The sequence below is a fragment of the Zonotrichia albicollis genome, chromosome 4 (genome assembly GCF_047830755.1).
Source record: "Zonotrichia albicollis isolate bZonAlb1 chromosome 4, bZonAlb1.hap1, whole genome shotgun sequence".
NCBI classification, from domain to species: Eukaryota; Metazoa; Chordata; class Aves; order Passeriformes; family Passerellidae; genus Zonotrichia; species Zonotrichia albicollis.
The window spans coordinates 4,340,014-4,354,055 of NC_133822.1; the positions used below are offsets into that span (position 1 = coordinate 4,340,014).

Sequence of the window (14,042 nt, forward strand, 5' to 3'; positions counted from 1 at the left end):
AATGCTCAGGGAGAGGAGTCCCTCCCCTTGTGCACTGTGGGGTCCCTCCCATGGCAGACCTCTAAGGCTGAAATTCAAACTGCACACGCCACTTTGCTTTGATTTTCCACTTAAATATGTTATTGAAGCGGTTTTTCCAGCACCTCTAACTGGCCCAGTTGTGGCCAGCTGCATTTCTCCATCTTCAGAGCCATCAGGGACTGAATCTGCCAGACAAGGTGGAAGCTTTAGCAGCTTCTCACAGAAGTCACCTCTGGGGCCCTTCTGCTATGAAAATCCAGCCTGTGCAAAACCAACATACTAAGCCCATCAGTTCTAATCAGTTCTGGGTCACTAAGGAGGTGCCAGATGCATGGAGTTTGGCCATTGAGACACCCATCCACAAGAAGGGCTGGAAGGACAATCTGGGGAACTAGAGGTGTGTCCACCTGACCTTGCATCCCAGAAGGGTTTTGGAGCAGATTGTCCTGAGTGATGACAGGGTGCATCCAGGAGAACCAAGGCATCAGTCCCAGCCAGTCAGCAGGGCTTTAGGAAATGCAGGTCCTGCCTAGGGAACTGTTGGAAGCCTGGATGTTGAGAATTTTAAACCGTCTGTGTTTAAAGGTACAGATCCTCCAGAGAACACTGTATTTGACCTGAGGCTGTTGAGAAGGCTTCCAGAATTGATTGGTAGCTCTGAAATTGCAGGTGTATAGTTTGAATAAAAGTAGGCATCAGCAAAGGGTAAAAAACTTAGGGTTTGAAATTTTTGCATATAGCAATAGATATAAAACTAGAGGGAGGTTTTTGGGCACTGGCTAGTTGTTTTTCTTCAGCTTCTTCTTCACATGAATTTGGGTTGTTTTATTATTCTGTTAGAAAAGTCTACATCATGGACTTTGAGTGATTAGTTATTGTGTTAAAAGTAAAAATAACTTAGGTGTCATTTCTTAATTGCATAGTTTAGCCTTAAAAGACATGGTTGAGAAAGATACTGGGCCATTTTGTATCTTGTTAGTAGAATGCCACAGAACTCACACTTTGTAAGACTGTAATACAGTTAGGAATTAATGGAAACTTAAAATCAAACATGAGAAACACTCTCTCCTGCTCCTTTCATCCGAATCCTAACAATTCAGAAAAGAAAATAAGAACACAATAGCAAACCTGATCTCCTTTGATGACCAGATGACCAGCCCAGCGGATGAGGGGGGTGGCTGTGGAAGTGTCTACCTGGACTTCACCAAGGTCTCTGGCACAGTCTGCCACAGCATTCTCCTGGAAAAGCTGTCAGCCCAGGCCTTGGAGAGGTGCTCTCCTGGCTGCCTCAGGAGCTGCCTGCATGTCCAGGCCCAGAGAGCCTTGGTGAGCAGTGCCACATGCAGTTGGCATCCGGCCACAAGCGCTGTCCCCAGGGACCAGTGTGGGGCCCGGTCCCGTTGAAGATCTTTCCTGATGATCTGGATGAGGGGATGCAGGGAACTCTCAGCAAGATCATGCATAATGCCAAGTTTGGAGGGAGACTCAGCTGCTGGAGGGCAGGAAGGCTCTGCAGAGGGATCTGGACAGGCTGGATCCATGAGCCGAGGCCACCTCTGCAGGCCGTGCAGAGCAAGGCCATGGAGCTGCTGAAGGCCCTGCAGGGAAAGGCCTGTGAGGAGCAGCTGAGCCAGCTGGGCTTCTTTAGACCAGACATGGGGCTCTGAGAGATCATTTCTCTCCCCAGCTCCCTGAAAAGGGGGTGTAGCCAGCTGGGGATCCGCATTTTCTGCTGGACAACCAGCGAGACAATGAGAGGGCAAGGCCTCGACCTGCAGCAGAAGAGATTCTGGTGGCACATCAAGAGGAATTTCTTCACATAAAGGGTGATACAGCATTGGAATGGACTGCCTGAATATGTGGTGAAATCCCAGTTCCAGGAGCCTGGATGTGGCACCTCAGTGCCATGGTCCATTTGACCATGGTGTAATTGGTCCAAAGGTGGACTCCACGATGCCAGAGGCCTTTTCCAACAGAAATAATTCTGTGCTTCTCCCAGGGAGCCAGCTTGGAGCTGAGCACAGGGCTGCCCCAGCTCCACAAGCATGCTGCCAGGCACCTTTCAGCTGCCATTGCCTCTGCTTTCTGCTGAGCCTGCTGTGAATGGGCAATAGGGATGGAGTCTTTAGCTGAGCCCAGAGCTGCTCCATGCCCTCGGTGGGGTGGGAAGCGCCTGAGTTCCCTGGGAAGCTGCAGCTGCACTGCCATGGCAGGGTAATTTTGCAGTTTGCTCTGTGTCTGTCCATCTTTGGGGAGAGCTCTGAGCTCCAGTGTGGCACAGGGATTTTTGTCAGTTGGGAAAAATTATCTTTGCTGGGAATTGTGAGGAGACGCTGTGACCTCTAGCCTTTCACTGCTCAGGGTTGGATCAGGCAGCTGGCTAATCCCATTTCCAGTAACACCAATGGTTCACAATCTGTGGACTGAACATGTTGCCATGTGCTGTCTCAAAAGAGAAGGTAACAGGAGAATCAAGACAGTGGCGTCTTCCGACCTCTGCTTGAGAGAGCAGCTAAGCAAAGATCCTTTGGTCCATGGGGGAAACAAACTTCCCTGTTTGGCAACTTTTATGAGGTTATATTGTAAAGTTACAGCTCTGATTTCTGAGGAACTGCTTATCTGTTGTATATCTGGGTGGCTTTCTGTTTACACTCCCTGCAATGAGGTTCTCGCTTCCTGTACCTGGGCAAAATGTCCCTTGCTGATGGGCAGCAGCACTTTGGCATAGGAATATCAGCCAAGAACCCCTGGGGGTCAGGTCAGCAGGTGTTCAGAAATGCTTCAGCCCAAGGGCTGTGCCCCACAGGTGAAGATGCTGCAGAGAACATTGTGGACAAACTGCTCTAGCTGATCCTGCTGCAGCCTGGAGGCTGGACTAGAAGATCTTTAGAATTTACTCCAAAACACAACAATTCAGTGATTCTGTAATCCTGGCACATGCTTTTGTTTGGTGGCTTTTGAAAGTGCACCTTGAGAGCAGCAGCTGTTGTATCAGACAGGCAGGCTTTGGCATCAGATCCATAGAGAGCCTGGAGCAGCCAAAGCTGAATTCCTGTGCTGCGCTCCTTGTATACCTTCATGCTCTGCTCTGCTTCTGAAGCTTTTTTTTGCAGATTGCTGGGAAACTGATTTGGGGAAATGTATTCAATGCTTGTCAAAGATCAATGTGTGTCCCATCATGGAGTTTGCAAGAGCTTGCAATAAAAAGGATTTTCTGCAGTGCTGGATTGCAAGGCCATGTCTTCTATAAACCATAAGTTACTTCTCACTGAAATTTCTACACCCACCGGTAAAGTAACAGTGCCCAGAGCATCCTTGCAGGACATTGGGTATGCAATTGCAATCAGAGGATGCCACAACACCCACAAAACTGTCAGCATCAGACACAAGTTATTCTCCTGTGAATGGCATGAACCAAGTGTGCCAGGTTGCCAACAGCTCTTACAAGATACCTCCATTGATCCAGGAACAAGACTACCAACTTTGATGTCCCAAACTTTGATGATCCTTTGGAGGTGTGGGCCCTGCATGAAAGAGTTCAATGGGTTCTTTGAGTTCAGGTCTGTGGGGGAATGTCCCACTTTTCCCCTGGGAGGGGTTTTACAGTTGGTTAGGAAGCACTGTGGAGTTGGGGGACACTGGGGATCTTTAATGTTTTATGGCCCCTTCTAATGATGTGACCACTGCTGCCCCTGCTTTGTTCTGTCAGTTGGGCCCCATCAGAAAGGAGAAATTTTCCCCACCTCCACCAGATCTGATTCTTCTTGGCCTTCTCCCTCATGCTGGCTAAACCCCAGTTTGTTTAAGGCATCAGTCTCAGGTTAACAGAAACACAAGAAACCACAGGACTCAACCAGCATGTTTAAACAAAATTTTGTCTTACACACTTCTGGGCACTTATGGTTATAACAACCAATTCATCATTCTATTATTCCTGGACATAATGTCCAGCTACTTCCACGCCCTCCCATAGGCAGGGACACCTTCCACTATCTCAGGTTGCTCTAAGCCTCAGCCAGCCTGGCCATGGACACTTGAAGCATTGGGGCAGTCTCAGCTTCTGTGGGATGCCTCTGCTGGGGCTTCACCAGCTCCACAGTCACAAATACCTTCCTAATATCCACTCTAAACCTACACTCCTTCCATTTCAAGCTGTTTCCCCTTGTCTCAAGCTGTGTCAAGGGAAATACAGGCTGGATACTAGGAAAAAGTTTTTCACTGAAAGAGTGAAGAAGTTCTGGAATGATCTGCCCAGGGTGGTGGTGGAGTCACCATCCGTGGAAGTGTTTAAAAAAAGACTGGATGTGGCACTCAGTGCCATGGTTTAGTTAAGATGTTGGGGCATGATTTGGACTTGATCATCTTGAGGGTCTCTCCCAACGAAGTCATTCTGTGAATTCTGTGAATTCTGTCCTAATGGTGTGGTTTAACCCCAGCCAGCAGCCACGTCCTGTGCAGCCGCTCCCTCCCTCCCTGACCACCATGATCAGGGAGAGAACTGGAAGGGGAAAAGCTGGAAATCTCCTGGATGGAGATAGAGACAGTTTAACAGGGAAAGCAAAAGCTTTGCACACAAGCAAGGCACATCAAGGATTTCCTTCACCATTTCCCATGGATAGAAAGGTGTTCAGCCACCTCCAGGAGAGCAGGGCCCCATGCCACATAACAGCTACCTGGGAAGCTACAAAACCCAACTACAAAACTCATTATTCCAAATGCCCCCTCCTACCTCCTCCTTCCCCTCACTTTGTATCCTCAGCATGATGTCTCATGCTCTGGAGTATCCTCTGGTCAGTTCTGCTCACCTGTCCTGGCTGTGTCTCTTCGCAACCTCCCAGGTGCCCCCAGCCTCCTCGCCAGTCTGGCGGTACAAAAAGCACAAAATGCCTTGGCCTGTGAAAGCTCTGCCCAGCAATACCAGAAACATCTCTGTGTTATCAACTCTCTGTTCAGCACAACTCCAAAACACAACTCCACACCTGCCTCTGTCAAGAAAATTAACTCTGAACCCAGCACACCTGTCAGCTCCAAGCCCTTGTGCAGAGTCTGTCTCCAGCTCTCTTGTAGACTCCTAAAGTACTGGCAGGTGCTCTGAGGTATCCCCAGAGCCTTCTGCTTCCCAGGCTGCTGGGATGGAGCTGTCACACAGCCCTGGCAACCAGGCAAGAGAATATTTGTAGCCTGGCCATGGGAATGATGTTCAGAGAGACTGCAGGAGGACAGACTGTGAATATTTGAGTGTATCAGAGTCAGGCCAGTGCATCCAATGTCAGCAGAGCTGTTCTGTTGAGAGCAGAAACACGAGTAGGTGCTGGAGCAGCAGCAGCTGCAGCTGGTGGGATTGATGAAATGATCAAGGAACCCACCAGACCCTGTTAGCTGATCCTGACATGCCATGCTGCAAGTCAGCAAATTCAGGAGAAATTCTGGGGAACTACAACAAACACCAGTCAGCACATTTCAGGGTGGGTGTGAACATACTCCATGAATAAAAATAGAAAACTACTCTATTCTGTAGAATTCCTTCTTTATAACAAGGGGGAAGTTATGACTGCAGGTTATATTTATATATTGCAGGTGCACTGCTGATGATTCAAACACTCCTTTCTCGTGAGAGAAGACAGAAGGAACAGTTCAGCTGCCTGTTCTGAGACTCTGCACCAAGGTAAGCTCTTTCTCCCTCCTCACCATTGATTCCAATATTCAAAGTCTTTCCTGACTTTCTGAAATAAATATATATGTATATATGGACAAAGGCTAGACTGGAGTTGCTGAGCTCCAAGGAGCAATCAGAGCTTATGAATGCATTGAATTTTGTAGTACTTTGGTATTTTCTGTCAGTCAGGAGGGTATGGAGGGAGGGAATGATTTGGGAAAGAAACTCAAGCCAGCTCACCTGAAAATTACCATCAAAGTGTTGAATAAGGAGGAAGTTGGAGATTATTGAGTACTAAATCTTCACCTAGGAACTTCCAGAAAAACCTCTGGACAAACAGAGGTGTGGTCTGAATACCTGAGAAAATTTACTCTAAAGGCTTCTTGGGAAATCTAACAACTGCCTCTTCCTGGAGAGCATATAAACCCAGAGAGTGTGAGACTGCAGCAGAGGCATTTGAGACTCCTCTGCCACTTTGGGGCTGTGAGCAGAATCCTGCGCTGCTCCTTCTCACGGTACGTTGGTTCCTATATATTTATTAAGTTAGGTATCAAATTAGTTACATAAATTCTAATTCAACTGAGTGGGTCATGCAGAAGGACTTTTCAGAAAATCATTCTCTGCTTGATTTGGGGCAGCTTTGGGCATGCTCTGCAAAGTACTGTAAAAATGCCAACCTGTAGTTGCAGTTCTCAGTTTGCAGCTCATTGGTCACCACATTCCTGATCCAGGGCTGAACAAGAGAAGAAGGACCAGATACCTTGGGTCAGAGCAGGTCTGTGTGCAGCTCAGCATCCTGAATACAGTGGAAATGGAGAGATGAGGGGCAGGGAGAAGAACAAGACAAGGGCAAGTGTGCAAGGTGACCTGTGAAGCCTTCAGCAGTGCTGAGCTCAGCCCCTGGCCAGCCCAAGGTGGGCTTTGTGCTTTAGAGGCTGTGGCAGCTTTGTGTGCCAGGAGCCCTTTGAACTGTCTGTGTCAGCTGCCTTATTTGAAATGCTGATGATATTAAATCTGTCCAATGAGTGTCTGGCAATGCAAATGGAAGCATCCCTGCTCTCCCAAACCTGTGCTGCCTCTGAAAGGACACAAAGACCCTTGCTTGCTTGCCAGCATCCCAGGTAATTTTCAGCAGGTTTCTCATAAAGGAATGACCTTAATGAGTGCTGAAAATCACATCACCACTGAGAAAGACAGGACAAGGTGGCTGTCCAAGAAATTCCTGCAGTGGTGCCTTTGACTGTCCAGGGAAATCAATCAGTAAAGCTGAAGGTGGGCATCAGCAGGAATCCCAAGAAACTAGGGCAAGAGCTGCCCCTAAGGGCTGGCATTGTATCAGCCACTGTGCTGATAAGACAGAGGTGTTATCCCTCATGCTGCTGCCATCTGCTTGGCCCCTTCATTTGCTCTCTCCATGTGCCTGCAAGTTCAGAGTCTGGGTTGGATAATGTGGAAATGCAAGGTGAGCAGCAGGACACCCATGGCCCCAAGTCAGCTGAGAGGCAGGAGCCCAGGTGCATGATTTGGGGTTCAGTATTGGGTCTGACTGGAAGAGCTGAGTGTCTGTGTGAACCTGGATGGGGCCAGAGAGCTGTAGGCAGTGCAGCATTGCTGTTCTTTGCCTGCCCAATGGCCCATGAGATTAAAGCCCAGCCCAGAATGGCAGGGGGCTGAGCAGAGTCCGTGCCCAGCTGCAGGTGTGTGCTGTGGGAAGGTGCTGAGAGCAGGAGGGAGGTGGGCAAAGGTGACCTTGTCCCAGGGCTGTGCCTCAGTTGCAAGATCCCTTTGCTGTGAGAGCTGATTGCAGTCCTGGTGGGTTTGGCTCCTTCCTCCTACAGGCTGAGTGCTCCCACTGCTGCCTCTGCTGGGCACCTAAACTCTGTTTTAGGTTTCACCCTTATTGCCCTTGTGATTTTTCCACATGCAGGAGGACAGTAATGACTCCTTTCCTGGTCTCTCACAATCCTCTGCTCTGCCAGCTCTGTCCTCTACACCAAAAGGCTCCAGGCTGTGACCTGCTCTCTCCCAGCTGAGTGTCTCTGTGCATTTGCCTTCCAGGGGAGCAAGAGCCCTTCACTGAAATCCTGCCACCATGCTGGGGCTGCTGCTGCTGCAGGTGTTGGCCAGCTGCCTCTGGCTGGGACACAGCGAGGTGGTGAACTCCTTTGATAGCTGTCCTCAGTTTTTCTATGATGGGATTCCGCCAGATGGTGCCCTGAATCCAAATAACCCAGCCCGGATCTGTCAGCGCTTCAACAACTCGTATCACTATGCCACCCTGTACGACAGAGTCAGGAGAATTCCAGTGTACTCTGCTTACAAGTATGAGCCTGGAGATGACAAGAAACCTCCAAAGAGGTGGATGGTTGAGCCTCAGGTGAGTGTCTCTCTTACAGCAAATCACTCTCCAACTCCTCAAGAGATGAGCTGCAGCATTTAAATTACCACTTGTATTTCCTAACACCCCAATACACACATGCAAATGGACACACTGGATGGGAATTTCCTCATTGCACTTCAAACTCCTATACCACATGGTTCCTCTCGTGCACCTGAGACATCAGCAGGAGCATGAGATGAATCACATCCCAAAGGTGCCCAGCTCTCTGTCTTCACCTGACAGGAACAGCAAATCACATTACTTGGTATGACATGACAAAGTCAAAAGCTTCCTGTGCCCTGCTCTGCTGGCTGACCAAGTGATGGGGAAAAGGCATCCAGGAGAGGCAAAACTTGATGGACCAACAGTCCTGCTGGGATCTGAGCCCCACTTTGCCCTGAGCTGTTCTGCATCCCTGGCAGAGCTTCACTGCTCCCAGTGAAGTGTCAAACAGGCTTTGTGATTGATGTTCGAGAAGTGAGGAGAAACTCAGAAGGGGTGAGATGGCCCTGGGAAAAGACACTGGAGATGAGATGGTCAGGTTAACTGTGGAGGGACTTCTGGAGTGACATTTCTGGCATTGAAAATTGGGGAGTATAGCAAGCTGAATTGCTGCTAGCATAGTCTAGGGTAAAGAAGCCTAAGGGGCCTTGCATAAAATGCACAGATGTTTCATTCAGCCGTGCAGGCCGATGGTCAGGTCCCAGCACCCACACATACAGGGTGGAAATTTTGGTCTGCCAAGGGGCCTGGGGGTCAGCTTGGTCTCAGGGCAGTGCAAAGATGAGGGCCAATCAGGGAATAGGGAGATGTGGCTCAGGGGCATAGGAACCGACATAGGAACAGGGGAAGGAGCCAATGGGGTATAACAGCTTTTTGGGGGAAGTTCCTTGTGTCTCCCTAAACCAGGGAATAGCCCCCCAGGGTCTCCACAGAGGAGCATCAGTGTTGGTCCATTTAGAAGGGTTTGATCACCAGGGCAGTGACCCCTGAGCACCTTTGGCTCAGGCTTGGTCTAGAAGGATCCAGTAGACAGACAGAACCTCACAAGCTCTAGAGCCTTTCCAAATGTCCTTCAGACAAACCTCAGTAAAACAGGCCAGATCACTTGCAAGAGAAAAAAGGAAGCAATTCCTGTCATTGGTAAGGACAGAGTAGCAGGATGGCATTTGGGGGAAGGTGAGCCAGAGAAGGAAGCTACATGCCCTACTCCAAAGGAAGGCTAAATATGCTTCTGTAAAGATAAACTAAATGATGTTGAAGTTATGAGAAAAAATAATCTTTTCACCTTATGAATAGGAACTTGAGCACCTAATCTGATCTTGCACCACTGCATCCTCCACAATATCACTTTTTGGAAAATCATTGAATGGCTTGTGTCATGGTTTGATACTGGCACAATGCCAGTGCCCCCATGAAAATACCCTCTCCCTGGTATCTGCTGTGAGGTGTGACCAGGAATAAGCAAAGCAGGCTCCTACTTAGGGGAAAGAAACTTCATTAACTAAACTACAAAAAAAACTAAACTACAAGGAAATAAAAAAAAAACACAAGGAAAATGAAAACTGCACAGATACATCTCCTCCTCCCCACCAAATTCCCAATACAATACATTTCCCAAATCATCAACACTCAGTCTAGCACCACCCCTTAGACAATCAATTCCCAGGTCATCCAGAGGGGAGGAGTCCTTCTGGTGGCCATGGTGACATCTTCCTTTTCATGTTCAGTGCTCTCACCACTTAAACACGGACCAAGAGCTGCTTCGAGGGTTGTCTTTTTAAGGATGCATTGTCCCACTCCAAAAAAGGCACAGTCTCTCCTTTGGGACCTCTGTCCCCCTCCATTTCTTTTACACTCCCTGGGGCCAAGGTGGGCCTTTTCCTCCTGGACCTTGGACCCTGGACACCCAAAAAACCTTTGATTTTTTTTTAATTTTCTCCAGAGGCATTTTTGGAGTATTTCGTTTCCCCAGGACTCTTTTGGAGTTACAGGCTCCTCTCAGAGACTGATCATTCTAACTACTTTTCAGCAATGCTGCAGAAAATTCACCCTGGCCCAGATCAGCTCTGAGACACATTCTCAACACTGCTGTAACAGATTTCATTCACGCTGAGATCTTTTTGCTTACTGAGCAAAACTGTTCATGCTGGAATCAAGTGCAGCAGTCCCAGGGAAACCTCAGCTCTAGGACTGATTTCCTGACACATCTCCCTGTGTATGGGGTTATAGTCCTGGCGTTCCAAGACTGGAGTACACCTGTACAGTACACCTGTAGCAACCACACATCAAATCACAGAATCACAGTGTGGTGTGAGGGGATCCAGGGAGAGCCCTGGGCAGATTTGGGCTGTGGAGGCAGGAGGAAATGGAAACAGATTTGGCAGGGAAGGTGTCTCACCAAAGTCACCTTTCAATCCTAGGAGTGGGAAATGCTCCTTTTCTCGTGCATGCATCCAGGCTCCCAGCAAAGGCTGCAGGCTGGATCACAAAAGGTAACAGGTCAAACTGCGAGCAGTTAGATTCTGAGCTGCTTGTTCTTTAAAGCTTTTGTGTTCATGTGGGAGGGTCAGGTGTATGATTTGTCTCAGAGTCATATGTTTTTAAACACTTTGATGACAAAAAATGGCATCTTGACCATCAGAGACTTCTGCTCCATGGAAATCTTCTCCATTACTCCCATTGCCTATGCTAATACCTCTTTCTCTTTCCCTGTCCAGCTCATAGATAGAAATAGTCTTCCAGACATGAAATACGATTGGGTCCTCATAGAGGAACACATATTCACCTTAGACCAAATCAAAGAGAGCCAAGCTATTCCTGACGACTACAAAGGACTGAAGGATTTGGACCGTGGCCATTTGTGCCCCAGTGGCCATCAGTTCAGTAAAGAGAGCATGATGGCTACCTTCACTCTCACCAACGCAGTGCCCCAGGACAAGAATCTCAACATAGGCCAGTGGAACATCTACGAGTATAGAACAATGCGCAGTATGGCCAAGGGCTGTAACACCACCTATGTGATCACGGGTGCTGTGCGTGGGAACACCTACATATCTGATAACAGGGTGAACAGACCCAGCCACATCTGGTCAGCTGCCTGCTGCTTGGTGGATGAAGAGCCCACAAAGGCTTGGGGGGCCATCGCTGAGAACGACAAGAACCAGGTGGAGGTCCTCAGCCTGGAGGACCTGGAGAAGAGGTTGACCAAACACTACAAGGGAAAGGTTACCCTGTTCAACAACGCCTGTTCCCAGAAATAGGCCTCACTTCCTCAATGGAAGAGGTTGGGTAGCTTTTCCCACATGTCACAGAATCACAGGATCACAGAATGGGTTGGTTTGGATGGGACCTTAAAGCCTTAAACATCATCTCATTCTGACCTGCCTTCCATGGGCAGGGACACCTTCCACTACACAACCTTGGTCCAAGCCCTCCCCAGCCTGGCCTTGAACCCTTCCAGGGATGGGGCAGTCAAAACAGCTCTGGGTAACTTTTACTTCTACCACAGTCTGCTCACTGTAACTTACTGCTTTATAATATCCCATCTAACCCTGCCTCCATCAGTGTGAAACCATTCCCTCCTGTCCTCTCACTCCATACCCTTGTCCAAAGACGCTCTCCAGCCCTCTTGGAGACCCTTGAGATACTGCACTCTCAGCAGTTCCTCCAGGCTGAACATCCCCAGCTCTCTCCCCCTCTCCCCAGAGCAGACACACCCCAGCCCTTGGAGCACCTTCATGGCCTCCACTGGACTCCACTCCAACAGCTTTGGATCCTTCTTGTGCTGTGGGCCCAGAGCTGGAGGCACCACTGCAGGTGGGGTCTGAGCAGAGCAGAGTAGAGGGGGACAAATGTCCTGGTCAGTGTCTGTGCTGCTTCCTTCTCTGGTATGTTTCCAGCTCTGTCCCTCAGGGCACCTCCTGCTCAGCTCAAAGGCACAAAGATGTGGGCAGAGCCTCCAGCTGCTTTGCTTTGCTGCCCATGGCAGGAGAGAGCCCTGAGGAACGAGTCCTCTCCTCCTCAGCTGTCCCCAAGAGTGTGCAGCTGACTTGTCCCTCCCCCCCTTAGCCAGGCTGTGGCACCAGGGAGCCTCAGGGTGCCCAGAGATCCTGTCTGGAGATCTCCATGTCTGGAGAAACCCAAAGCCCAACAATACATGGACAACCTGCTCTAGCTGATCCTGCTGCAGCCTGGACTGTGGACTAGAAGATGCTGAGAAGTCCCTCTGAAACACAACAATTCAGTGATTCTGTGATCCTGGCACATGCTTTTGTTTGGTGGCTTTTGAAAGTGCACCTTGAGAGCAGCAGCTGTTGTATCAGACAGGCAGGCTGTGGCATCAGATCCATTGAGAGTTTGGAGCAGCCACAGCTGAATTCCTGTGCTGCACTCCTTGGACACCTTCATGCTCTGCTCTGCTTCTGAAGCTTTTCTGCAGATTGATGGGAAACTGATTTGGAGAAATGTATTCAATGGTTGTCAAAGATCAATGTGTGCCCCATCATGGAGTTTGCAAGAGCTTGCAATAAAAGGGATTTTCTGCAGTGCTGGATTGCAGGGTCACATCTTCTATAAACCACAATTTGCTTCTCACTGAAATTTCTATACCCACCAGTAAAGTCAGAGTGCCCAGAGCATCCTTGCAGGACATTGAGTGTGCAAATGCAATCAGAGGATGCCACAACACCCACACAAGTGTCAGCATCAGACACCAGTTATTCTCCTGTGAATGGCATGGACAAAGTGTGCCAGGGTGCCAACAGCACATGCAAGCTGTGTCACTGTCAGAGGTGCCAGCTTGGGACTGGACATCTCAGCTCAGGAGCTGTTGTTCATTGTCCTGCTGGGTCTCACTGCCCATCCAGGACCAACCTGTTTGGGGGCTGCACTAAAACACAGGTTCTGGTGGAGGTGCAGAGTGAGGCAGCCCCATACAGGTGTCTTCAGGTGTGCTGGTGTCCCAGCTGTGACCGCAGCCAGCAGAGCTCCAGGCCTGCCTCAGCTGCATAAAGAGCAGCACCCTGGGCCAGTGCAGCTGCCCTGAGCTGTGGAGAGCCCCACTGGGGCTGGCTGATGTGCTGCAGCATCCTGGGCAACAGGCACCCCCAGCTGGGCCAGCAGCCAGAGGCCAGGCCCATTCCCCAGGGGCAGCTCTGGGGGCTCTGCGCACCTGAGCACAGGCCCCAGGTGCCAGGGCAGACACGGGGCACAGCCTGGCAGCACCATGGAGTTCTGCTCCTCTTGCCTCCAGCTGCCATGGCCACAGCAGCAAGAGCCCTGCCTTGTGCCAGCGGGGCTGCACACACCCCTGGGAGAAGATGTTGCTTTTAGGAGAGCAGAGTGAGCACATCACTCTCACTGCCTTTGCTGGACAGCTCCTGCCCTCCCTGGTCCTCTGCCTGGATGGATTTTTTCTGCTGGGATCAAGTGCTGACACAGCCCCTGATAGGATGAAAGCATCAGAGTGATTTCAGGCTGAGGCCCCTCTGCAGACACCTCTGCTGTACCTCAGGCTATGGCTCCCTCTGACTTGCTCACCCACCTCTGCACACTGGCTGGGGATTGGGACCACACTCATCCTCAGCATTCCTCATGCCATGCCTCACTGCCCCAACTTTTCAGGTTCTTGAGCCACTGGCTGCTTGAACAACTGTCGTGGTTTGACACTGGTCAAACACCAGGCACCCAAAAAAGCTGCTCACTCAGCCTCCCCTGTCACTGCCAGAAATAGGAGAGGAAAAAAAATAATAAAAGATTTATGAGTTGAGATAAGGACTCAGACTAATTCTCCCAAAGGCACAACTTGTTCAACTTAGAGATAGAAAATGAGTTTATTACAGACACTATCAGAGGAGGATTATGAGAAGTAAAATAGCCCTTTAAAAACACCTTTTTTTCCCTCAGCCCTTCCCTCCTTCCCACCAACAGCACAGTCAGACAGAGTGAGGGGGGCTTGGTCAATACATCACCCAAGTTTCTCTT

The 14,042-nt window shown here is 49.6% G+C and overlaps 1 protein-coding gene across 2 annotated transcripts; it reads left to right on the forward strand.

Annotated features, from left to right (window-relative positions):
- The first annotated feature begins 5,564 nt into the window (after positions 1–5,564).
- Positions 5,565–12,604, forward strand: LOC141728733 (endonuclease domain-containing 1 protein-like). Of its 2 annotated transcripts, XM_074538690.1 has the most exons (4): positions 5,605–5,686; positions 5,988–6,192; positions 7,736–8,054; positions 10,778–12,604. In XM_074538690.1, exons 3-4 carry the CDS (start codon positions 7,770–7,772, stop codon positions 11,318–11,320), a joined length of 828 nt encoding a protein of 275 aa, XP_074394791.1. In that variant the 5' UTR covers positions 5,605–5,686; positions 5,988–6,192; positions 7,736–7,769; the 3' UTR covers positions 11,321–12,604. The 2 variants fall into 2 exon arrangements, with proteins under 2 accessions (XP_074394790.1, XP_074394791.1); XM_074538689.1 differs by lacking the exon at positions 5,988–6,192 and having other exon boundaries at positions 5,565–5,686.
- The last annotated feature ends 1,438 nt before the right edge of the window (positions 12,605–14,042 follow it).

Excerpts from the sequence above, each read along its gene's own strand:
- LOC141728733 (XM_074538689.1), top strand. The coding sequence starts at position 7,770 with ATGCTGGGGCTGCTGCTGCTGCAGGTGTTGGCCAGCTGCCTCTGGCTG. Across the intron at positions 8,055-10,777 it reads GGTGGATGGTTGAGCCTCAG|CTCATAGATAGAAATAGTCT; the intron begins GTGAGTGTCTCT and ends TTCCCTGTCCAG.